General features: G+C 52.2%; 4 protein-coding genes across 4 annotated transcripts; 3 read left to right on the top strand and 1 right to left on the bottom strand.

The window, feature by feature from the left end:
* Positions 1-3,056: 3,056 nt before the first annotated feature.
* On the top strand, positions 3,057-6,026 carry NCLIV_027980 (hypothetical protein; the record flags this gene model as incomplete). Its single annotated transcript, XM_003882992.1, has 1 exon — positions 3,057-6,026. The coding sequence occupies one exon, from the start codon at positions 3,057-3,059 to the stop codon at positions 6,024-6,026; it is 2,970 nt and encodes a 989-aa protein (XP_003883041.1).
* A 1,419-nt stretch (positions 6,027-7,445) lies between these two features.
* Positions 7,446-14,857, top strand: NCLIV_027970 (conserved hypothetical protein; the record flags this gene model as incomplete). The annotated part of the gene is made up of 3 exons (XM_003882991.1): positions 7,446-12,110; positions 12,537-13,247; positions 13,805-14,857. The coding sequence occupies 3 exons, from the start codon at positions 7,446-7,448 to the stop codon at positions 14,855-14,857; spliced, it is 6,429 nt and encodes a 2,142-aa protein (XP_003883040.1).
* A 284-nt stretch (positions 14,858-15,141) lies between these two features.
* NCLIV_027960 (SRS domain-containing protein) lies at positions 15,142-16,161 on the bottom strand (the record flags this gene model as incomplete). The annotated part of the gene is made up of 2 exons (XM_003882990.1): positions 15,142-15,539; positions 15,675-16,161. The coding sequence occupies 2 exons, from the start codon at positions 16,159-16,161 to the stop codon at positions 15,142-15,144; spliced, it is 885 nt and encodes a 294-aa protein (XP_003883039.1).
* Positions 16,162-19,819: 3,658 nt separating this feature from the next.
* NCLIV_027950 (conserved hypothetical protein) lies at positions 19,820-23,285 on the top strand (the record flags this gene model as incomplete). Its single annotated transcript, XM_003882989.1, has 4 exons — positions 19,820-20,962; positions 21,246-21,413; positions 22,219-22,367; positions 23,048-23,285. The coding sequence occupies 4 exons, from the start codon at positions 19,820-19,822 to the stop codon at positions 23,283-23,285; spliced, it is 1,698 nt and encodes a 565-aa protein (XP_003883038.1).
* Positions 23,286-24,241: the final 956 nt, after the last annotated feature.

The raw sequence follows: 24,241 nt of genomic DNA, 5'->3' as shown, positions 1-24,241 counted from the left end.
GGAATTCTTGCCTAGTACAAAAAGCACGGCCACATTGCCTTTTGGCTGTGGTAAACTATTGCATTTCTGTCTCTTCAAAACGCTAGCTGTAATTAATTTTTTTGAGGGGCAGCTCAATAGGCGAGGGGCATGCAAAGTCCCCTCATATCGAGGTGACGATGTCCAGATGAAACATGGGATTCGTGAAAAGGTAATCTTCAATTTCTGTTCCATGTGAGTTCTCCCCCCCATACTATTGTGGCTCAGAGTCACAGTTCAACCTTCTGCTTCCCACTGCCAAGGCCGGAGCACAGAGAGTGTAATCTCGGCGTTTTTATAAAAGACCGCGTGCTCCTGCATGCGCGTAGTCACAGCGAGTGAACGAAGGCCAGCATATGTAACACACTTAGCCCTTCCATTGACGCACATACATACTGGAATTTGACCTCTCTGTGTATGTGTTCATCAGCAGTGACCGAGCCAGGGACCCCGGTTGTGCAGTTACGGCCCCAGTATTCGCAACCAGGAGCAGTGACCGTAAAATGCGACCCCACCATTTGCAGATGCTCCGACAACTCCGTTCGAGGTCGGGTTAGGTTTCCGTTCATGCAAGATCCTGTCGTCTGTCCGGCTATTGCCAATCCAAGGCAACTGATGTACCAATGTAGCGAGCTTCACCCTTGTGGATCAGGTGAAGCTTCTTACGCGGGGAGAATGGAGGGTTGATTACGCTGGGACTCTAAGATTACGGATTGAGCGTTGCAGCAGTTTAAGCCAAGGAGAATTCCAACAACGGGACGGGCATACCGTTTCGGCATAGCTTAAACCTCCCGATTCTGAATAGTTGTGTGTTTGGAAGCTGCCATATTAATACGACATGTGAATCCACTGTAGCACACGACAGCCACGTAATTGTGAGTCCGAGGGTCCGGTTCTGCCTGTAAGAACACAACCACATGTCAGGTTTCTTAATGCATGCTCTCATCGAGCGGCGTCCTTCCAATTCGTTGCGGGTCATTGGAAAAACCACAAGCTAAGGGTCGCTCTCCTGTCTTGTTCTACTAGGTGTTAACGAGACATCTTCGGCCACGGCGTTACTCCACCGCATTCTCGATATGGACGACATCATCGGCCACGACGTTACAGCCACCGCATTCTCGATGTGGATGCATGAGTGGGGGTGGGACACATCCTGCGACTTCCTCTCATGATTGTTCACTCCTGTGGTTTGTATTCAATGCATGAAACATATGGTTTTTTTAAAAAAAGAAATAAGTGCATCCTGAAACGCTACCCAACACGTTCAGCTGACAGGGTAGGTCACAGTGTCTGTAAAATTCTGCTCGGTGCTTTATCGCCGTTTGAGGGACACCTTAACAGGCACTCACGTCGGCACATGCGACAACCACTGATTATTTAGTCGCAGCGAGTTACTTCATATAAGCACCGCTCTGCTGATCCATCAGGCAAACTTGTGAATCAAGTGGAAAAGAACCAATCTCCTCCATGTGTTACGCTGTTCCCCTAGGTTGAACATTTTTGAAATACTGACTGCAACCCCTTGCTAAAGCCGCCCCCTGTCCGTCGTTTTCAGTTATTCTTGTTGCTCTCGTAGAGTCGTAAAATATGGCGATCATGGATTTGGTGATCCATGGCAGCAGTCAAGCTTTTCGTTTGCCGGCGGGTGTGGCTTGTAGCCTTAGTCTCATTTTCTTTTTCATCACTTTGAGGGATTTTTCTCACACACACAGAAGGGGCATGTGAGGAATGAGGATGCCAGCGAACCGCTTTTAGATACAGCGGTACTGAGAGCCAAACTGAATCCGTAAGTCTGAGCGTCACGATATTCTGCGTAATCTAAATTGATCTCCGGTTTATAGGATCCGGTATATGCGCAGGGAGTCGACAAATTCTAAAGACGGAGCCTGGATCGCTATGCAGGTTCAGCATATCCGCCTCGGCATGACGTACTCGCATGACGTAATTACCTTAGCTCTGTGAAAGCCGCTACCAATCTGCACTGAAGAAGAAAACCCGTGTAACTCTTGTAGCCGTGTTTAAATTTGTTTACAATATAATAAATGGAATAAGTTATGGGAGAAAAAGGATTTTTTGCTCGCTGGTTACACACTTACCAACAAACTGTATAACTTTGAGAAAATGCAAGGGTACGAGTTGGACTACCGGTTTAGATCGTGAATGTCTGTTCAAGATTTAGTTAGGAACAACAGTTCACCGTCAGATGTTGCAGCCAGGACTGGTGCGGGTGTTCTACGTCTCTATGCGAAACAACGCGTCTCCGTAAAACATTAGCCCTGCTCTGCGTACGTTCCCGAGCCACCGTCTAACACTACCAACGCAGCAGCTGGTTTGCCCCGCGATACTCGAGACGCCAGTAGAGCGGAGACTGAGTAGAGGTTACTGAAGAGAACTCCTTGGCAGGATGCCACAGCTGTGCTGTCTCATAATAATATATTATTCTTAACACAAAATATTTCCGGCGACAGCGAGATAGTGGCACCGCTACGTTATCATGGCCTACCACCACCAACCGCCGCTAGCACTGCAACCCCCCCTGCTTCGTTGCGTCATTCCCATAGTACGTGTGGCAGCGGTAGGGCTGCACTGTATGCTGCCCCCCCCCGCTTCCCGCTCAACAGACTAAGACCATTGGACCCCTGAGACGGTGAATGCGCTGTAGTTCGGAACATGTCTCCTTGTGTTGATCGACCTCCGGGTCCAAAGGTCGGTTGTGCAATCCTGCCACCAGTTCTATTGCCAGCAAGTGGCTGCAGGCGTGGTAGAAAGTAGGATCCTGCTCACACCGAGCCCATGAAAAATTACCGTTGCGTTGCTTGTGTATCCCATTTTCGATGAAATGGCAAGTTGCGGCTCACTGTTTTTATCTGATCGCGTCTCTACTTCTTGTGTTCCGAGCAGCTTTCTAAGCGACGCACCGTGTCTCTGGAGTGGTGTCTGTTTGTGTGTCTTGCATTGGTACAAGTGGCACCCTTCGGTGTCAGCTTGATTCGTCGAGGGAATTCCACTTAGGTTTTTGTTTAACTACAGGTATTAGCATGGAACCCCAAATTGGGTCATTCTGTTTGCAGGCAGCCGATGCTGGTGGTGACATTGTGCAGGTCCACACCGATGAACAGGTGTGGTACAATCGAGAGCAGCCTGATTCGTCAGGAAGCAACGAACTCACGAACGCATTATTTTCAGAATGCAGACGTTTGAGGACACTAGGTCAAGGAAAAGTAGGTGTGTCCGTTTGGCCACAGTGGCTGGCGTCAGTCGCTCCGCCGCCGTGGCAAACTATGGCATTCACACCTGAGTCACTTCTGCGTTTATCCAAGCCGCCAACAAGCCTCGCGGCGCTAGAGTCCCCGGACCCATGGCACTGTGGACAGCATCCAACTAGCGAAGACCAGCGGCCTAAAACGTCACGAATGGACTCTGCCCCCAATTTGGATACGCCTGCCTGTGGGTCGGGGCAGGTGATTGACATTCTCCGTACAGCTCGATCCCGGGCACTCGAAAGCGGCCAGTCGGACTCTAGCTCTCTTTTGCGATATCGTGATACAGGCCAGTCACGTACACCACGTCAGAGGAAGTCTTCAACAGGCAAACCCGGTGGTCCCGTCCCTTGCGACGCAGCCATGGAACATAATTCCAATGGTGCCCGGTCGCGGGACGCTGCTGTCCTGGTGGGTGAGGAATGCCAGCTGCCGGAGCCTGTTGTTCTCCTCTCTGCAGTGGCCCCCATATTGAGTAGCGTAGGGCCTCCTTCAATGTCCGACACGTTGTCTGAGAGCAGTTCTACAAACACTGGGCAGGTTCCGCGTGGCTTCATATCTTCAGTGGATCCTGGAGATACCCACGCGATGGAGTCGGTGTCTTCTGCGGGACCAGCCTCAGTGGTGCAGTCGTCAGTCGCTGCTGGTACGCGCCGATTAATCCAAAGTTCATTAAGGAACAAATCTTATGTCACAGAACGGTCACGTTCGCCAGACGTCCCCTTCGACGTCAAAACTGGTTTTGGTAAGCAGAGCTGTTCACAGTTCGCACATGACTCTGTCTCCCTTACGCTGTCTAATTCAGCTCCATTAGACTGGAGGGACTTGCGTAGGCAGGTAACCCAGGAGCTTTTCTGTTCGCCAGAGAGAACGCTTCCCACGCCAGGGACTATCGTGGAACATCAACAGCAAATAAATGAGAATGGGACTGGAATTCGGAGATTTTACCCCTCATCAGTTACTGGCAATGCAACGGTAGAAGCAGCACATACTTTGGTGTCACGACCACATATGAACGGCCACTGCTGGAAAAGGGCGAGGCCTTCTGCAGGCTACGGCAGTCTCGATACGAAGACCTCCAGTGGCGTGTCCATGGACGAGGACTACATCCGTCACGCGAGGATATTAGCGAGGACCCGTGCAGCACCTGTGGCCGATTCACCTGATTACGAGGCACGGTTACTGAATGCAGAACGTCATGACCGTTCAACAGAATATCAGAGGCTTGTGTCAACACAAATGAGGTCTGTTCTTCAGAGACAAAGGTGCGGTGAGAGTATCACTCCTCCTGCCGGCTTCAGCAACGCACCAGCTCCGCCTCCCCGCCCTTTGCGTTCTTTCAACTCCGTGCCAGCGACTCAGTGCGTCTGGCGCACAGGAGGGTTGAGACGCATCAACTGGGGTCCCTGGCGGTCTCATGGTTACGACCCATTCCCTCATGAAGATGTAGATGTCACTGAACCATTGAAAAGCATTCCGGCGTTTTTTCATTCCTCCAATTCGAGACAACGCCAGGGGAGTGATCATTTTGTGGGACATCCAAATGAGCACATTGCTAGCAGCGGTGAATTTTCAAAGGGCGGACTTCCTTCCAATGCCGTGGAAACATCCAAGCACAGAAGTGAGAAGAATCTTCTGCCGCTGGCTCCGTTCCACCCGCAGTGCGACATAACAGGGTACACAGCACCACGATCGCCGGCATCTGGCAGACCTCGGAGTTGCTCGGTGCAGGAGGCAACCGCCGTCCACCGTTACCAGAGAGCCAACATGCATTTACGTAAGCAGCAGCGGTTCGATCCACCGACGTCTCACGCCGTTGCGGAGCGCCCACATCAGGCGTCCCAGCGCGAATCTATGTCCGGCAAAGGGATTCGACCCTTACGAGCTGCAGGGGTTCCGAATGTGTACCAGTCTACACGTCAAAGCCATCAAGGAGTGAAAACTCACCGACATCCTGGACCTCAGAATCAGGTGCAAGGCGTCCAGTTGTTAGAGAGCGAAACACGAAAGTCTTCGGAGGCGGCACGTACATCGACGGGAGAAGGACTAGCGGACAAAGCCAAAGCGCAACAGAGACGCTGCCGAACGTTCATACTCAGGTCTGTACTCAGGCGTGCCAGAGCTTTGAATCCAAAAGCAACCCATTTGAAGGTGTTTCTGGTAAACTGCGGAGCGACGTCGCGTGTCCAAGGAGGTGCTGATACAGGGTGGTCGGGCCCTGCAAGCACAGCGCTAGAGATAGGTGAACGCATCGCAGCATCTTGTATCTCCTCATCGGAGTTGGCCCCTGGCGGCTCGCCGGCTGCCTATGCCAGCGAAAAGCCTTTAACAGTTGAAGATCTGGGATCCGCCAGAAGTGGGCAAACGCAGCCGTGGAAAGATGTATATGACCAAGGCAATTTGAAATCATGGGGAGAGGCAAACCACATTGAATCTCATACGAGGCGTGTGCCTGACCTCTCGTTTCCGGATGCTTTCTCGTTTGTGCCGACCCTACCATCTGGCGTATCGACTCAACCCGATAGTCGAAGATCACAGGAAGACTACTCTTGGGTTGACCACGGCGCAATAGAGAACATCAGCACTGTCTCGCCTTCCGGTTGCCCAATGGAAGCACAAGAACGTCTTGTTGAAGTGCTCAGCAAAGAAGGGCAAAAACAAGCAATCGCAGCAGCCAAGCTTCTTCGTCCCATGCGGTTCACTATGATCTATTGCAGCGACGACACAGCATGTCAGGTATGCCTATAGAAATGCGTGAGTGTTGACCGCAAATTGGTCATGAATATATGCTGTATCAATTCTGACAGACACAACAACACCCTTCAAAGGAGGTGATTGTCGCACACAGGGACACGATGGCAGTCCAGGTAGTGGGGCGGTACAGTAGGTCGTGGCTATTATCATGATACGAAGTCTAGGAGACTCGGCAGACTTTGCGTTTTATGGTTCGCATCCTGCAAGGCCGATGCTTGCTTTGCGGCGCCCGCTAGTTCGGCAGTGGTCTGGTGAAGAGCTACGTTGAGTGATAGGCTTGCACAGTCAGTCCGGCAGTGTACACGGTTCGCTATAAATCTCTCGATTAAACGGCTACCAGCTTTGCTTTTATGTAACAAGGAAACCGGCCTCCATGGTGAAAGACGGCTATACCGCAACCGGTAATGTGTTACTGTGTTCCGTTAGGAAATGAAGAACGTAATTTTGACGGTAAATCGGGAGAGTCCCTACGTCGACGATAGGCGACTGGGTAACAGAAGAAAAGGCGCTCTGGCTCATGTGTCAAATGCTGAGTTTATGCGGCGGGCTATAAAAGCTGGCTTTTCGAAGGAAACCTTCCGCCCTCCCGGTGAGTGTTTTTGCCACCTTCATATGATCTTCACTTTCGATGCGTCCACTGACACTTCGAGGCGAGTTCACGGAATATCAGGTCTGTTTCTATCACCACCGTCTCTTCTAGCAAATGAAAATACATATTTCTGGTAGTCGATGGTGCAGATATTTGGTAGACGGTCTACGCAAATGGTATACCTACGTGTGTTGGTGGCGTACAAGATTGATGTGGAGAAACAAAGCACTCGTTTGGCTCTACATCAACAAACGAACGGTTGTCCGCCCGTCAGTAAGGTGAAACTCTCGAACGCTCCTGCGTGCACGGTTTCATTAAATGTGACAAAAGAGGTAGCTTTGGTGGGTGGGCTGGGGATGTTCGTGCCTGTACGGGAGGCTCTGTATTTGAAGGCGAAAAATGACTATAAGAGGACGTCCGCGAGCACACTCTCGTAAAGCGGGTTTTGTGGTGCAAGTCACCATGCACTGCTTTGTGGAGGTAGCTGCATGATTTGCCGCGTTCAAATAGAAGTATGGTTGGGTTCATTTTCAGATAGGCCCCGCCTCTTTGGAGCAAGGCTATGAGCGGCTTTCTTAGCCCGAAAGTCACTGTCGGTGTTGTTGGAGCACCGCGTGTCTATATGCCGGTAGCTAGTTTCCGTGATTGGCGCTTCCTTCGCTGGAGTGGGGATGGAACATCCGCGAGAATGCCGCGGCAGAAGGAAAGTTGTCCTCGAGTGAGTTCTCGCGTAATGATGTCACTATTATGCACATGAACCTCTATACAGGGTAGAGAGTGTCTCATACTTTCAGTTTGTTCAGTTAGAGGGACATCACCCACCGATGAAAGATGGTGCTTGTGTCGGTTTTGTGGTGGCTGCAAATGTAGGTGGGGAAAGCTTGGAGGATATCCGGGAGCGCGCGGTCTTCTTCTTTTTGGAGGCTCTGGTTGGCGAATTTCTACTGTCGCTGAATTTGAAGGACTTCATAGCGACGGCTGCCATGGATCAGCGGCGAGCCATTGCCCGGGTTAGCGCCTCTGAGAGAGGCAGACGAGAGGAAGAGACCGGCGCAGCATACAAACCTGAGTCATCCTTATCATGTTCGTTAGCAAACGCGGGTCACACTGCGGGTACTGGCGGCCTCTCCAGCAGCATGCCCGTGTTTCCCGCTGTTTCCAGCCAAACAAACCGTTATATTCCTGCTGGAGACGAAGGCTGCTGTGAACTGCTGAGGCCTTCATTGGCGGTTCGGGAGTCTGCTTTCACGTCGACAGAACTTGGTGGAGGGGGCGGTGCGGACGCTTTGGGCCACAGAATAGCGTCCTGTGCCGTCGAGCCGTTTTCCGTTCGAGAAGACCAAGCCAGGGGAAGTCGACGAATGGACCAGCTTCGGTTCCAGGACAGGTATTCAGTGGTACGAAACTCTCGTGCCTACACACCTGGCTCACAATGTAATTCAGGGTCGTCCACAACTCTTTCGCCTTCCGTCCAACTACCAGTAGTGGCGGGAGATGTTGGAGGTGCCAAAACACAATTCAAGTGGGGTTCGTCGAGAGACTCTTTGGCGAAGTCGCAACCGTCCGACAACAGCCCACCTACGGGTAACTGTCCGTCTGCAGCTGGCTGCCAACTGTCGAAGCAGAGGGAGCAAAGTTGCACATGCTGCCACCGGCCGACCTTGGACTGTCGTTCTATAGACCGTGGCGGTGACGAATTTGCACAACAAAAAAATCAGGAGACTACGGTAGGAGACCGTCAGTCGCTTCACGATTCGAAGGCGTGGTGTGACCATCAGTGTGAGGTAGCGAATCAGGTTGGTGGAGGTTGTTTTGGGTCAAGTGCCAACCAAAACGGCACAGGGGGAGATTTAGGCTTGACAACGAGGAGGTGCGATGCTATAGGAACCTTAATGGGCAACAGCCGTCCCGCCTGGGAGGGTACATGTCACTCACCTCGAGCTCCGTTCATTACTCGGCCGCTAACAAACGACGCTACACCCTCCCCAATAAATGCTGTGCTTCCGCAGTCAGTCAAGGGAAGTCAAGCCTCGGATCCTTCTGCAAAGGGTTCAGTTGGATTGGCTCGAGAAGACGGTGGCCGTTGCCTCAGCGGTGACATGTCTTCTTCGGTCAGCTGCAGTTTGCATGTGATGAACGACATTTCCATGGGTCATCCTGGACAGCAAGGTGTATCATTTACATCCTTCTGTCATTCGCAGCCAGGTGATTGTGGAACCGCAGCCGATAAGCAGGTCGTCGTATCTCTGGGGACACAGTCAGCACAGCCCGGATTGGAGAGCGTTGTCAATTCAGGGACAGGAAAACGACAGCGACGGCGGAGAAGGCGGAGGAAGAGGACTGATGTAATAGGCTCTCCGGATGGCGAGGACGTTAATGAGGACAACGGATTACGTCAGGCGAAGGATTCAAGACGGACGGCGTCCGCCGGTTGCTTGCCGAACAGTGCTGACGCCTACGTGTTCTCAGCAGAATGCATTACCAGAGACGTGGTACACCTGGGCGACGGAAGCCCAGACGGCGCTGAGGGGCCTGACGACCTGGAAGAATTTGAATTTGCAAGCGTTGCATCGTGTGCATCAATGCTCTATCAACATGGATTAACTACCGATGATGAACATGAATATGGATGCACACATACTAAAACTAAGCTGAGCGATCGGGCACACGAGCTCGAGGCCACTAACGCTGAACAGGCGGAGATTCAGGCGGCTCAAATGGATGCAGTAAGCGAGGTAACATTAACTAGTGAGGCGTGTTTCAGCACGAGGGTTGAACAGATTCTTAAAGAAAGACAGGCTGCTGCCCGGCGCGGAACGCCGTCTGGCCTGGCGACGGCAGGGACGAGCGATGGAACTGGAAATACTGCATCCGTTAATTTGTCAGCGACCGCTGCAGTCCAGTCCCCAAAATTTAACACTGAAGGAATTGGTAAAGATGAGACGCCGACGGAGCTGGGAAAGGGCAAATGGATGTGTTCAGTGCCGGAACCATGTCGGCGTGCTGGTGATGCAGGTTATGTAGGATACACAAGTGAAGCTGTTGTTGGAACATTGACTGCCTTGGAGGACCAGGGTGTTACTCATCTCGCGAGTGGGAAGGTGCCTGTCTGCAGCAGCAGCGGAGGAACTACTCAGGAAAGCGCATCCCTTTCACTGACGACAGTGAAATCCTCAAACGAGGTCTCGCAGATGAAATGCATTGGGCGGAGTGCCGTTCTTTCCAGCAACGGAGAAGAAGACTCTGTTCGCTCCTCGCATGGATACGCTAAGCATGGAAGTGGCGAAATGCACACCACATCTACGTTAACTGACGGCCAAAGAACAATGTTTACACAGTTTTTGTTCTTCGAGGAAGGGCACAAGATTTTCAGCCCTCGACATGTGTTGCCCAAAATGGGTGGGGATCGGTTGCAAACACGACCGACCGACAGACGGAGTGAAATACACGCCAGAGACACCATGCCCACAAAAATTAGTCAACTCGGGGAGCATAGCGTGGCGGTCCTTAAGGATCTGAGTGCTGTCACAGAGCGGCCGCAGCGTAAGTCTTCTGAGGACGGCTTAGGCTCTCAGCTGGATGCACAGAAGTCAAGTTGCCCTCCTGCCGTTGCCCAAGGCGGCGATGTCGTCGCTGAGGCTCCCCTCGAGGCCAAAGGAACGTGGTTGGATCCCAAGAATATGGATATCAGCGGAGAACTACCAACGAGAGATGCGAATGCTCAACCAGACGATGTAAACAAAAACTCATCTGAACGCTTCTCTCGTGATCCGGATAATCAATCTGGTGCTATGGAGGAACGACGACTTTCCACCGACGGCAGTCAGGGCAATATCGCTGTAGGACGTGCAACAGTGGATGATCAGAGTGGTCACGGGAACATTGTCAACGCACCGAAAAGTACGGAGCCACGTATGGTAGGACCGCGGTCTCGGGTTTTGTATGACGGTGAAAACAGGAACGTCTATGCCAGTCAGGTGGATTGGTGCCCTAAGGAAGAGTCCCCTCGCGATATAACAGGGACTTGTGACTCAAAGGAGACGCCACTGCGGCAGAGAAAAGGAGAGCCAACAGTCAACGTAGGAATAAAAAAGTGGGAGAAGGAGGAGCAAGACGCCTCGACTCTGAGTGGCTCACTCTCATGGGGCAAATATGCACAGTGCATGCAAAATGAGTCCGAGTGCCTGTCAACTTCCACCCCAACAGGCGATACCCCAAACGGGTGTGCTTTGTTGCCAAGCTACACTTCATCGAACGATGACGCGAACCACATAAATAAGCTAACGGAAGAGCCTCTCGTCTGCCGTTCTGCTGTTGAGGGTAGCCAGCCAATGCGCGGAAATACCTTTGAAGGAGGCAAGAAGCATGGCGAGGGTATCGCTGGCTCTCTGCTGCAAACAGAAACGGGCAGTGGGGTCTACGAAGGCAAACCAACGTGTGTACGTTATCCGGGCTCCAACAATGGAAGTTGCGCAGCGAGATCTGAGCCGGAGTTGAATGTTTTAATCAGCGGACTCAGGAGCGACACGCAGGAAATGGACCCTATAATCCACATGACAGACTTCTGCTGTGACAGTGTTACTTCGGTAAAATATGGTACAGACATGTGCGTGAAGGCAGTCTGTGACGGACGGAGCCGACATTTCAAGGAGTTTTTAGAAGACAAAGATGATGGGGGTAGAGAGTGTCAGATTCGGCCGGAACCGCAAACATCTTTTGTGCGGGATGAGCTGGCAACAAACCAGCTGGCGACCGCAGAGGAGCTATCGACGTCACAGAAATGCGTTCACGGATACTTGGTTACTGAACCATCTCTCGAACGAAGAAACGAGCTGTTGCACGTCGCAAGTTTCGAGGCCAAAGGGAGGGATGGCTGGGTCCAGTCTCAGCGTGCACACGATGATGGAAGAGGGGCACCGAGGGAGACGCCTGCTCGTGGTCGTCCAGAACAGAGTGGCCGTATTGACTATGAGGAGCACTCTAACTCTCGCTTTCCTCTGTCCATGTGGCAGTCAGCCGGCGCTGTGGAAGGAGTGTTACCGCGAATCCAGAGTAAATGCTGCGTACGCCGTGCGTCTTCTATCCCCTCCCTCACAGCCTCGAACAAAGCAATCCCTGGGCGACAACCTGCTGAAGGTGCGAAACCCTGGATGGAACAGAAATCACTGTCAAAATGGCATACGTTCGAACTACGCCGTGCACGCTCTTTCCCCGACACTAGATATTATGCCAGCAGGGAATCAGGAATTCTGGCACTCCGTATGTCGACTTCATCCGTCTGCGAGTGTGCTTTCGAACGAGAATCATTGACGAGCCACGACCGACAAAAACGGGGCAGCATTCGCAATCCAAAGCATGATGGTTCGGATAGCGGAACAGAGTTTGCAGTCAGGCACCAGCAGCCTTCTTCGGCTCTCAGGGTTTCCGCGTGTGGAGCCATGTTACCTGCTGAGGAACGGAAGCTCCGTTCTGCTACCCGTCGTTGTCGGGCTGCCCTCATCACTGACGAAGCGCGCCAGCGCTTCGACAGTCTGCGACAACCACAGAAGTCCCTTCCGGACGGGAGCTCAGAATCCGGGACGCGAGACAGAAACATGTCTCGTTGCGATGCATTGAAACCTCGGCCAGGATACAATCTCCAAAAAGCTACCTCGCGATTTGTAACGGATCTGTTTTGCTCCCTCGCTGGGGCGTTGGCTGAATGTGCAGCCGCCGGCTTTTTGGCCCCATCGCCTCCATTTGGACACGACGGTAGCTCCACTGGGTGTGACACCAGCAATAACGACACCAGCAGTAATTACGAAGAAAGTGACGGCCTCAGCGGTACTGGGAGCGATGGCAGCGGGGGGCCGACCCCGGATGATGGGACCGTAGCCACCACGAGACGCTATGAATCCCCCCTGACCACAATCGAGAGGCAGTGCGTAAGAACCGACACCACGAAGGACGACGCCGGTGTCGAGTTGCACGCCAACGAAACAAAACCTTGGGACAACCACCGCAGCGGAAACGGCTGTGGCAAGAACGCCAATGACAGTACCACGACATCGGAAAAGAAGACGGGAACCCTCATGGCGATTCGAAGGTTCGAATGTAGGCATTGGAGTGATAGCTTGTTGGGTTCTTTGTTAGAAAGGATAGGGCGCAGCCGCCAATACAACGAAACAGGGGTGGAGGAGGCGTCTGCGTCTAGTGGGACCGAGGAAATGGCACCTGAGTCCGAGCATGTGGCTAATCGCTTGTCCGAGGAGGCCGGTGTACCGTGTGGCAAGGACAAAAGAGGCGTCGCAACAGGGATGAGTAGCACACGTAGCTCGAAGGATAACTTCTGGAGTGACGGACATGCACAAGTGTCACCGAGAGGTTACCGGGTTCTTCTGATGAAAAGGACTGTGGCGCAGTGCGTAGCGGCTAGCGTGGCGTCCGGGTTGTGGTTGCCCCCTCTCTCGTCGCTTGAAGCGGGGTTTTCTGCGGCAGGCCGTCAAGGAAGGAGTCTACAGGCCGATGCGGCGTCCGGAACAGTCAGTGGCAGCATCGAGAAGGAGCGGGACGGTGACTCTTCGAGGAATGGTTCCGTCGCAGTGCTAGTGATCACGCATGCATGCGTCATACGAGAGCTGCTGCAAGTAGGTAACGGTCGTGCGAGGCAGCCGGGTTGCAGTGTCACTTTCAGTCGAATGCCAACAGTGGCTCCGCTGCGCCGAGTGGAATTTTCACAGGGCCTTCGCGTACTGAAATACACATCCGGAAATTCAGTCAGATGACGTGCTTGAGTCAGTGCGCAGGTTCCCTGGTTGCAGCGCAATGTAGAAAAGAGCAGTGACTTCTTTGGCCCCTTTGCTGGTTTTCTGTCGGCAATTACCTCAGCGTTCCTGTTCTACCTGAGCAAGGTTATCTACGCAAAACCGCAATATGGCGCTACGCTGTTTGAATATACTTCGTTTCGTGGGAAGATAAACCGTTCGGATCAGACAGTCGTATCCTATTTCTGGGAACAAACCGTGTTGTCAGCACACAGGAACGTTTTTGATGAGCACGTTGCTGATGCTGTTTACGTCGTGTGCCGTGTCATCGCTCAGTGTGATCAACGCTTTGAATCCTGATGAAACGAGAGAGGTGTGCCGCTACGCTCGGGGCAAAAATAATAATCCTGTGCCGTTCCGCCTTTCTTTTGTGGCTGCAGGCTCTATGCGGGCGTCGTTTTGGAAACACGATTAAAGCGGGTAGCATCACGATACTTGACGTGTACACCAGGCGAACAGGAAACACAGAATTGCGAAGAAGTGTCCGGCGGCGGCGATCGGAAGCCTGGATGTGGCTCACCGGCCGTGGTTCACATGCTCATCAGCATATGGGCGATGGCCGCGATCAAACGACTGGAACTGTGGAAAACGGACTTGACCACCATGCAAGCACGTGCTGCAGCGTACACCCATCAGACTTTGGTAGGAATGATGCCAATATGGCAGACGACGCCGATTGGCGGCTTTCGGGCGACCCGGAAATGTTATCACGTGAACAGGGACAGGGGGAAGAGGCAGGCGACGCAGGGCCGCACGCTCAAGAGGCTGGTGAAGGTGATGATGTGCAAATTGACACGAATAATACGAGCGGCGCAACCGCCTGTGCGAGCTCTTCACTCGTGGACGACAATTGCCTCTCGAACAGTGGCCACCCGGAATCCTTGACGGGAACTCGGGTTCATGTTTTCAAAGCCGATGTGCCGAGTTGCAGCGGAGAACGGAGTCGCGGTAATACGGAGAATCGGCCGCCAGGAGGCCTTTTGAACGATATTCAATGTAGTGGCGAGCGCACACACTGCAATGTGAGCCACGATGAAAACGTCCAGAATCGACGTCCCGAAAGAGATACAGCTAGCATGTCGCAGCAAAATCAAGATGAGTCTGAAAATGGCAGCTTCAATCATAGCAAAACCGTGGCGGACGCAACTGTTTGTCAATGTCAGATTAAGAATCTCGTGGGGTCTGGCAGCTATGGGTCGAGACCTCATGGTACATATTTGGCGAACCATTCTCTCAGTGGTCGCGAAGAATCCCTTGCCGAACTAAGTGATATCGACGAGGAGGAAGTTGATTTGGATCACGGAGATTTGAGCTTGCTGGCTGCTCCGTACAGAAGCAAGAGACTTTTCGCGAGTGAACAAAGAACAGAAGCATTGGATGCCCTTTTGTCAAGAGTCCAGTGCTGGGTGGAGGTATTCAACAAGAAAGAGTAAGTACCGTGCGTGGTCTGTGCGTTTGTCGATATATTATCGTGGTTACCAATATCCAGTTTCGGTGTGGACACGTAAATGACAAGTGTGATTCTTGTAAACCGCTGGCGCCAATTCGATGTTAGACATGTAATGTAGCCTTCTAGGTTGCCCCCCCAGCTTCGCTGCGATTTTCAAAAGCTAGAAGGTCCGAGACACGGGACAGAATGCCAACAATTTACCCTGGCGAAACATTCACATCTGGAATTAAACCCGACCACAGCACGGTGCGGTACTTTTCAATTCACTCAAGCCATGTACATCAGTCCTGCAACGGCCAGGAGAGCGCCAAGGGTTGCCTGAGCCGCGAGACGTGTGGCGTTCGATGGAGATGCTGCAACAGTTACCAGTACTTTGCAGATGTTTTGGGAATCGTCTTCGCATCTATAACAAAGTTTCGTGGGCTGGTCTGGAAGGTTGTTAACGGAGAGCTTTGTCAGACCGTTTTCTGCCGTAGTCGCGATAGAGGCGCCTGGAACTAGCGAGTTTAAGTCTGCTTCGTTAATACAGCTGTCTCCTTGAAAAACTTTGGTCGGATCAGTGGGTCTGATATTGTAAATTCCTCCGCACACGAAAGATGCGTCTGAGTTGGCTGCAGTGATTTGTACTTGAAGAGTTTGATCTTTCGCCGAGCAGACCGGAGCCTCTGTGGAGCACACAAGGAGCAAAGTTTGAAAATTAAGCAATGAATGTTAAGATGAAGTTATAGTTGCACATCAGAAACACTCTCGTTCCAGAGAAGAAATTCATTTAGGAAATTGGCGCGAAACCAAAGACTCACTTGGTGCTGCTTTTACAACAATGTGTACGCTGCACTTGTCCGATGGTACAGCCGGAGCCAGGCGTCGAACCGGCAGTGAGGACGCTGAGACCGAGGCCGCTGATGGCTGGCACAGGAAATAAATGTTTCTATCCTCTTCCGGCAACACGTCGACCTTCAGTGTGTAATCTTTCCCTCCAGAAGAACCGGAACCCGACGCCTCTGTGAGTGATGCGTCGCTAAGAAGAGTCTTCATAGCGGCTTTGCTCGAACAGTCGATTGTAGTGCAGATTTCGGTTTCGTCGCCTGATTTGTATGTTGGGTTGACATGTTCCAAAGCCGTAGGACAGTTGAAACGGGCAACGTGGCCTGACTTTTGTATGATGAAGTCAATTGCTGAGCCGGCATTCGCACACGAAGTTGCTTCAGGTTCCGCTGCTAGCGTCATCGGAGTCTCGAAGCTGAGAGCGACAACGCTCAGCACGGCAAATCGGCTTAAAAGTGACATCTTGTGTAATCTCGAACAGTGACACAACACCCAAAAAGAAGGTGGAACACGCTGTCGGGGACGTTTTAACTCCAAAAGCGGATGGCCACCTCTTACGATGGCGTGCAGCGAAAAGACGAAGAAAAACTATACTGAAGTCACCAAGGTTCCCTATTAATCCGAAGCGTCGCCAAGCTCGCGCGGCGTCCTGAGCTGCCCTACGAGCGTGCGTCACAAGCTGGCTGGCCACGTGGCAATGCTCGTCCGCATCTCATCTGCGAATGTAGTTCGGCACCCGGTACTTTCTCGGGTGCGTGAAGCCCCTATAGCAGTGATCCGTAAGCGATTGTCTGGGCGATTCTCGTCTCGTGACGGACAGACCCATGCTAGATAGCTACCTGGCTGCGGCCGTACCTCCATTCGTTTCACAAGATGCAGTTTTTTGTTGACCTGTTGTCCACATAAAACTCGACGCCACTTGGCCCAGGATGAGTGGGCCAGATTCAAGGACGCTGTGTGGAAATCTAGCCGACGTGTGTCCACAAAGACGTGATTATCCTCCTTTGTTTTTCTTTGCCTCGCTACACGGACGGGTGCTCAAAAGAAGGCTCCTGGTTGCCGCGTTAATCAGGTAGACTGATCATTATCAGTGACTCTTTACTTTAGCCACCATCCCAGCTGAGCCAAGCTTTCCCAGCCAAAAACTTATTTTGCTTTATACAACCACAGTTTGTGCCAGTTTTTCGCAACTGACGTGTTTGTCAGATAACAGGTAGACTGTTTCCGTGAATTCCATGTTGTCCGCTCGTCGCGAAAATAGCAAAGCGTGAAACGGAAGACTGGTACAGACGGATATGCAGTCGGTGGGAACTTGAAAAGCGAAAGGACAGACTACGCCGTGATATTCAGGAACGCAACGGCCTCCAAAACTTTGCACCTCTCAGATAAGGGTCGGAGCTAGCAGGCTGCCTCAGGCAACAATCACTACCAGAAGTCAGCAGTTCAATAGACTACGTACTTCCTGGTTCCAAGATCAGATCTGTCATGCGCTATATGAAGGCTGAGCTTCTGAGGACAAAACCGATTGGTGTAGAACAGAGAACACTTTTGGCGTCGACAGACTAAATCCCGCAGCTACGACGGCATCACATTTTTCTGTCATGGCCAACCAGATATGTTTGGAGGCGTTGACAATTACAGCCAGGCGCGGATTGGGGTTAAGCGAACATCCTATAGTAGATGCGTCTTCATATATATAGATTTCTAAGGATCTGGAGTGTAGTGCGGCGGTAACCATAAGTTATGATTTTTCGGTCGTGGAACTATTTCTGTAACTAGCCGTTTGCGTGCTGTGCACCTGTAGCAGTAGTGACGGTAGATTGTGGAGGGGCTGCCGATGCACACTGCATATATTCATCGGTAGACCTTTCCAGAGTTTTCGGGGTTTACGTAAAAAAAGAAAAGCAGAGCAACCAAGCTGCCAAAATAAACCTTATGGCCTCATAGTGAGTGGACACCCTCCAGGGATCAGTCGACAAATAGTTTTCCGGACAATTGTCATTGGCGGCCTAGTCTGTGGAGCAAGCAACAAGCACTCCATGGCCTATCGCCGCAATGTTGCAATCCGCTGTCTCTTTTCCGACCGCTGTGTCCTTTTTGTGACGCTTTACGTCTTTTATGTTTCGAGTCTTTCACAGATATTCTTGGTACATGCAGTTGCTGAAGAGTTTTTGGTTTTCACAGGGGGCACGAATGAAAGTCTGTCGGGGGGGCATCAGAATACAGCATCGCCTGCGGGGTCAGTGCCACCATGTTTAGGGTCCTGTGGAGGGACTCCCTCCCCATTTCTCACGCCAGGTCAGTGCCACATTGTGGCAGGGTTACATAGGAGTGTCCGATAATGTATTCTAACACCTATAAAAGAAATAAATGGTACAGCGGGCCCCCAGAAACTGCCAAGTGGGCACATGAAACTGGTGTGTGCGCTCGCTCTCAGCACATGTGTTGCGGTTGCAGTCGTCTCGTCTCGGGCGATCTGTCACCACAATCAACGGCTCTGACTAATGGGACCAGCTTTCATCAGCTTGTCCCTCTGCTTCGCAGTCACTCCGGAGGCGCTCGCCTCCGCCTCAAAACGAGGCTGTCTCAAATAACTGTAACGCGCTACCGTTTTGCTTCGGCGACTGACATTTTTCTAGGGTGGCTATGGAGGAGGAACGTCACGGCCTCGCCAACTGTCATGCCCCAACAATTGATTCGCATGCACTGCGTCGCAGCAGACATCTGCTGGGGCGGGGAGTCTGGATGTCACTTTCCGCGTTTAGAAAATGTTTGTTCAGAGGAAGAAAAGCGATACTTGTTACCCCTTGGTGCCTGTACCCATCGGATGCTATGCCGTTTAAACTCCTACCAGTTTGTCTTCCACATTTCCGCGCAAAGTCACCACATGCGAGAGCCGGAGACTTCAAAGAGTGCGGCTTGTAGTTTCGTCTAACGATGAAGATCGCAAGCGGTTCTGGGTTTTCCCCCCATCCCTTTCTCCTTTCTGTATTGACCACAGCTATAACCGTATTGGTGTATTGCCTAATCCTAACGTTTCGAAGAGAGGGGTGACAATTCTTCGCAGGCAACGCCGTGGCTAATATATATGCGGGCCTCGATCACCGAGGTCTCATCCCGCTTGGCAGAGGTCACAGAAACGCTTTCAAACGTATTCGCCTCTCCCTTATCTCTATCATGTGTGTGTACGCTGTTGTGCCTTTTTCGTCCGTATAACAGCCGGATACTGATGGGAAGCGGATAGTCATGCTGCCTACCGAGTCTCGGCCTGCTTTGAGAATACCAGGCCAATCCGCTCGTTTTCTCCGAAGGATGACTCATTTACACTGACGAAAATTCGGCGGCAATGGTCGTGAGCATACTCTCTCTGTGATACATTATAAGAGTCATCTGCATATGGAAACTGTTCGTGTATTACTGCCAACTTCCTAACGTGTGTGGTGCATAATGACTCCAAATTCTTAGCCACTGTACGGGTTACCGCCACTCGACTATGGTTTTTCCTCGTGGGTTTTTGTTTTTTCCTTACCTATCCCTCTTTCTTGGGATTCCGATGCTGGTACGATGTCGCCCACATGCGTCTGTGCCTTTTTTGCGAAGTCGACTGAGGACCGACGCGATCCAGTCCTTGCCCCTGAAAGGTCGCGGCCATGTCTGCATGCCAACCCCTGGCATCCCTGGTGACATCAATTGTGCCTCGTCCTTTCCTCTGCAGTATCGTGCTGAACCTTGTTTGAGGTATTCTAGAAGGAACGAAAGCGCAGCAGCTGACAGATTTCAGGATGGTAGACGGACCGCAGGCAGTACACGAGGCGGACGCAGAGGGTCTGTGTTCCAAGTCCTGGAGACTCATTCTCCTCCACAGACTTCCTTCTCATACGACCATCAAAATCCAAGGGGACTGACAACAGCACATGTGGGTTCCAGTTTTGTGAAACAATTGGCTGCAGATCGAAGAGGGACTGATTCATACGGGAGTGACATGTTCGCTTTCTGCGGTGAGTACACCTATTTCTTTTGCAAACAGGCCGCTGTGTTCCAAGTGTCTGCTTTGCAACACGCCGTAGCTAGTTCCCCGCGTTCTTCCCGGCGCAACCGCCTCTTTGGACCGCTGGAAGCAATGCTGCGAATGCTGAAGCGGTCACGACCTATCCTTCAAAGCTCTCGCACGAACGGGATTCCCGATATTGAACCAGATGACACTCCAGTGCACGCGTCTTTCCTCAAGCCTCACAGCAGCAGTCCCTTGGCTCCGCTCTTGTCTTTGCACGAACAGCAGAAAGCGTCACACAAGGCTGGAGGCGCAGTTGAACTCTCCCTCCAGGACGCACAAGCAGCAACTGCTCCTGAGCACAGCAGTCCCATTCTCTCTGCTCCTTTCCCTCCAACTAGCGCTGAGAGGTTCCCCATTGGCCAGAATCTCCTCGTCGACTCAGAGACGCCTATTCGCAGAACTGATGCGTATCCTGGTTCTGGGCAGCGCAAGCGCGTTGAACAAGTCGACAATGGAATCCCACCCGAAGCGCGTTTCTTAGGTCCACTAAGTTTCTGCGATGACCGGGAACTGCCGGGCCCAGAGATGAATCTGGCCGCCCCTGAAGACGTGTATATTCTCGATTTTGAGAACGTCATCCACACGAACACGCGAGAGCTCCTTCAGACCACTGTACGCGCGTGGCGAAGAATAGAGAGTGGTTCTACGGAACACCTTCATTCTGCATTCAAGCAACACACATGCAGGAAACTTGAGTCGGAGAACATGTCTATCCGGAGTGAAGGTGAAGTACAGCAGGCGTGTAGCCTCGATGGAACGGCGCCCACAACTTCATCTGTCTCCTTGCCACCATTATTTTTGTCTGCTCGTTTTGGGGGCGAGGCGCCGTTCTGGTTGCGCGAGCGCGCCCGTGATTTACGCCGTTCCTTAGCTCTTCGAAGCGTAGCAGACTTCATGGTGGCGCTTCGGCGGGTCCTCGAGGTTGTTGTAGAAACAGAAGCAAAACGAGGGGAGACCGTCGACGAGTTCGTGGAAGGACGCCAGCGAGCCTTTGACGCGCAGTGGAGAACGATGGACGACGTAGAAAGAATGTGGTTACTGACTCGCGAGGGCGACATGGGCGCCGTGAGAGACGTGTTTGCTTTCAAGCGAGCCGGCGGGGTGTTTCCGTGGGTTGTCAGAAGTCTCCGCGGCTGGGAAAAGCAAGGAGGAGCCCGCCGTGCCGAGCTGTATCGGCAGTATGGTGTGACCCCAGAGCAACTGCAAGAAGTAAGCTATCCACATGGTCTAGAGTAATACGGTACTCTCACTTTGCACTTGAGATACAGCAGATGAACCTGAAGCCGAGCTTCCGTTCGCAGTCGAGGCTCAATCCTGAACCGAACTGCTGGCGCCTGTACAACCCTCCCTGAACACGCAGCTGCCTGTGCGGAGGTTTGGTATGAAGTTGTAGGACTGCCGTTGGCGTTTGGATATGAGTCGGCCCGCCCCGACCGATCTTTATCAAATCCCAGGAATCAAAGATGAGATAAATGGCACTGTGTGTGTTCAGGAATTTGACTCTGCTCGGAGAGAATGGCAAAGAAATGACCTGCAGGGCTGGGAGGAGCATGTCAAATATCGAAGTGACACAGGCCATCTGACGCCTAACGATGAGCGACGTGAAGCTTACGAGGGCTTCAACCCAGCCGCCATATGCCTGATCAACAACCACATCAACGTAGGCAACACACGAGAGACGAAGAAACGGGTCTCCCAGGAACCGCTGCGTGAGCGGCTCTCGTTGCTGACTGTGTGATGATTTCCTGTTCGAGCGACGTTCACATGTGAAAAGGTCGCAGTGCGAGAAATAGACAATGTGCGTGCCGACCAATGCCCTGTTGGAGAGCTCAAATGCAAGATAGTTTTTGCTTTCTGCAAATGAGTCAAAAAACGCGTTGGTTCTGCTGTCCACGTCGCTGCAGAGTTGGCAACGTCCAGTGCACATCATCTCCTCGTGGGAACGGTCAGAAGATCTTCTGCGGATGCTACAACTGATGGGCCTCAACTTCGACCATGCCAACGCGAAGAAGCTCCTCTTCTTGTACGGGCGGGATAAAATGGAGGCTGTACCGGCCGCGCAAAACAGTGAACAGGTCGGACATAAATTATGCTACTTCGATATTACAATTCGCGCTGCGATATCACGCGGCGCATTATTGCGACGTAGATCAAAAGGAAAGGAAATCGTCAGATATCGAGATCTGTGAATTTACCTGCCTCGCCTGCATGGGATGGGGCACGGGAAATGGCGCAACGGAGTTGCCGTCCGTTGGCGCTTCTTCATCCACCAGCTCAATTCCAAGTGCCTCTGACGTTAACCTCTGGGGCCGCGGCGTTACGTGATGCCACCACGCTTTTTTGACTGCCTTCTCCTCTGCCCTGCTGTGTATTCCTCTTCTATATACGTGGCGACACAGATCACTAGCTCTGATTGGTTTCATATCTGGACGGTTGTGCATGAGTGTGATGCTGAGCGATCTCAGACAGGAGTGGACGACGGCGCAATCCGGGAGAAAGTGGCATTGGTGAACTCAATTCTGGACAGGTGGAAGCCGAGAAGCGACTTCTGGCGGCCAGCGCACGTGGTTGATGGCAACGTGCACAGTCTTCTGGCATTGTCTCGTGACAGCGGGTAAGCTACCGCGTCTGCACAGCTAGGTTATTCAAGCAAGTGGTTGCTGTCGCTGTTAGCGGCAAGCACGGTGAGTGCCCTCGTTGAAGTATGATTGTCCACATCTCTCTTGGCGCTGGTGGTGTTGTGTCACGCCATTTGTGCCCTCAGGATAGCTAGGGCGCGCCTCTATTTCTGTGAATGGGGGCATTCAGCGATTGGCGACAAAGTGAAGGCATTTTTAGCCGGCAGGTAGGAAGGCTGCAGTGCTGGGTTCCCTTGGTGCTCGCATGTGCGCGATTCCTGTGCATAAGAACGAACGTGAGGGAGTGCGTGACCGCACGCGCCATCCGTAGGAACAGCCCTTCCCACCGTTCACGGGGGATGGGCATTGCATAGCGCGCGTCTCCGTCGTAGACCCTTCATTGCATGTGTGACAGGCTCGCGTCTCCCAGAAGAGGTAGGCCTATGTCACTGCTGTCCCGTGTAGTCGGCTGAGGAAGGAAGTGAAGCTGCGGGAAGGGTGAGAAACCCATGGCAACCTGTTCTTTTCCCTTCTTTCTCCCCTGCTAGATCAGCAATAAAACCCCACGAGCTTGCCAAACGACTTGCTGGACCCGCTGTCTCGAGCACTGTGGATTCACCCAAGGTCCAGACTTAGACTGCTCGGGTTCAGTGATGTGCCCTTTTGGTGCGTGCAGAATCAAATACCTAAAGGAAAGCAGCCAGCTGGTGAAGCTGATGGGCACGCCGGCAGACATACCTGCCCGACAGTGGACCCATGGTTTCACGAGTTGTCCTCCTGAATGGCTCGAGGCCTACAAGATGATGCCGTGGTTGCGGTGGACAGGCCTTACAGAAAAGGAAGAGACCATCCTGCAGGACTTCACTATGCCGCCACCAACTGAATCTCCCATTACGAGTTCAATCACTTATTAAACCTCACTGTTCAAGCGTTGGAGCATTTGTGGCTTTGCAACAGGTCGGAAGCTCAGGGAATATCACCTGCTAACAGGAGCACTCGTCACCCGTTCGTCTTTGGGGAAGAGACATTCTGTTGTGCTGCGTTCCTTTTTGTGGTGCATGAATGTGTGAAGGCCACGGCAGTGACCTCTTACACGCTAGCGGCACGACGAGACTGTTGTGGCGGCTTGCCAGGTAGTTGGGTAGATGCAATGTCATCGCGTTGTCACATTGATTTTTCCTGCTGTGTTTTGTCATAGCGTCTCCACCGGTATCATGCCAGTCTTATGGGCTTTTCCACTTGGCTGACAACAACCAAACAGTTTCCGCCGTGGAGATCCTCTATCCGTGCTTTCTGGTGTCTAGTGAGTCGATTGATTTACGCATACTAGATCCGCAAACGCAGCGCTGTCAGAGAGTATGAACAAGGAGGCGTCCTGTTCATTAAGCAACTATATGGTTCCGGGCCACTGTGAGATCGACGACAAGGTGGTTTTTTGGATCACTTTTGCTTGCTACGGCGCCCCCTTAGATCTTGAACCCGATCAGCCGACAGTCTGGCTCTTTCCGTTCTAAAGTCAGATGCCTGCCAGGCGTGGCGATATGCCGAAGGTGAGTCTCTGGCTCAAGTTATGCGCCTGCAAATTGGACTAGACAAGCCCCCCGTGAACTCTCTATGTATTTGTGAGCGGTGTTCACCGGCACCCAAACTGACGTAGTGACAGGAAGAACCTACGTATGTGCGCGGCGTGCTAAACGGCTGTTCCATTCACAAAATGGATGCCTGACACTTGTATTTCCGAAGGAGGAATACCTTCTTGGAGGGTCAGACGGTCACTGGACAACAGGAAAGTCCATTGTTGTCTACCACAGGAAGCTTAAAAGTAGTATATGCAGTGACGGCGGCGGGTGACGCCAGATAAGAGTAGACA

The sequence above is a fragment of the Neospora caninum genome, chromosome VIIb (assembly GCF_000208865.1).
Source record: "Neospora caninum Liverpool complete genome, chromosome VIIb".
Classification (NCBI taxonomy): domain Eukaryota; phylum Apicomplexa; class Conoidasida; order Eucoccidiorida; family Sarcocystidae; genus Neospora; species Neospora caninum.
This window is presented reverse-complemented; position numbering and strand designations above follow the sequence as displayed.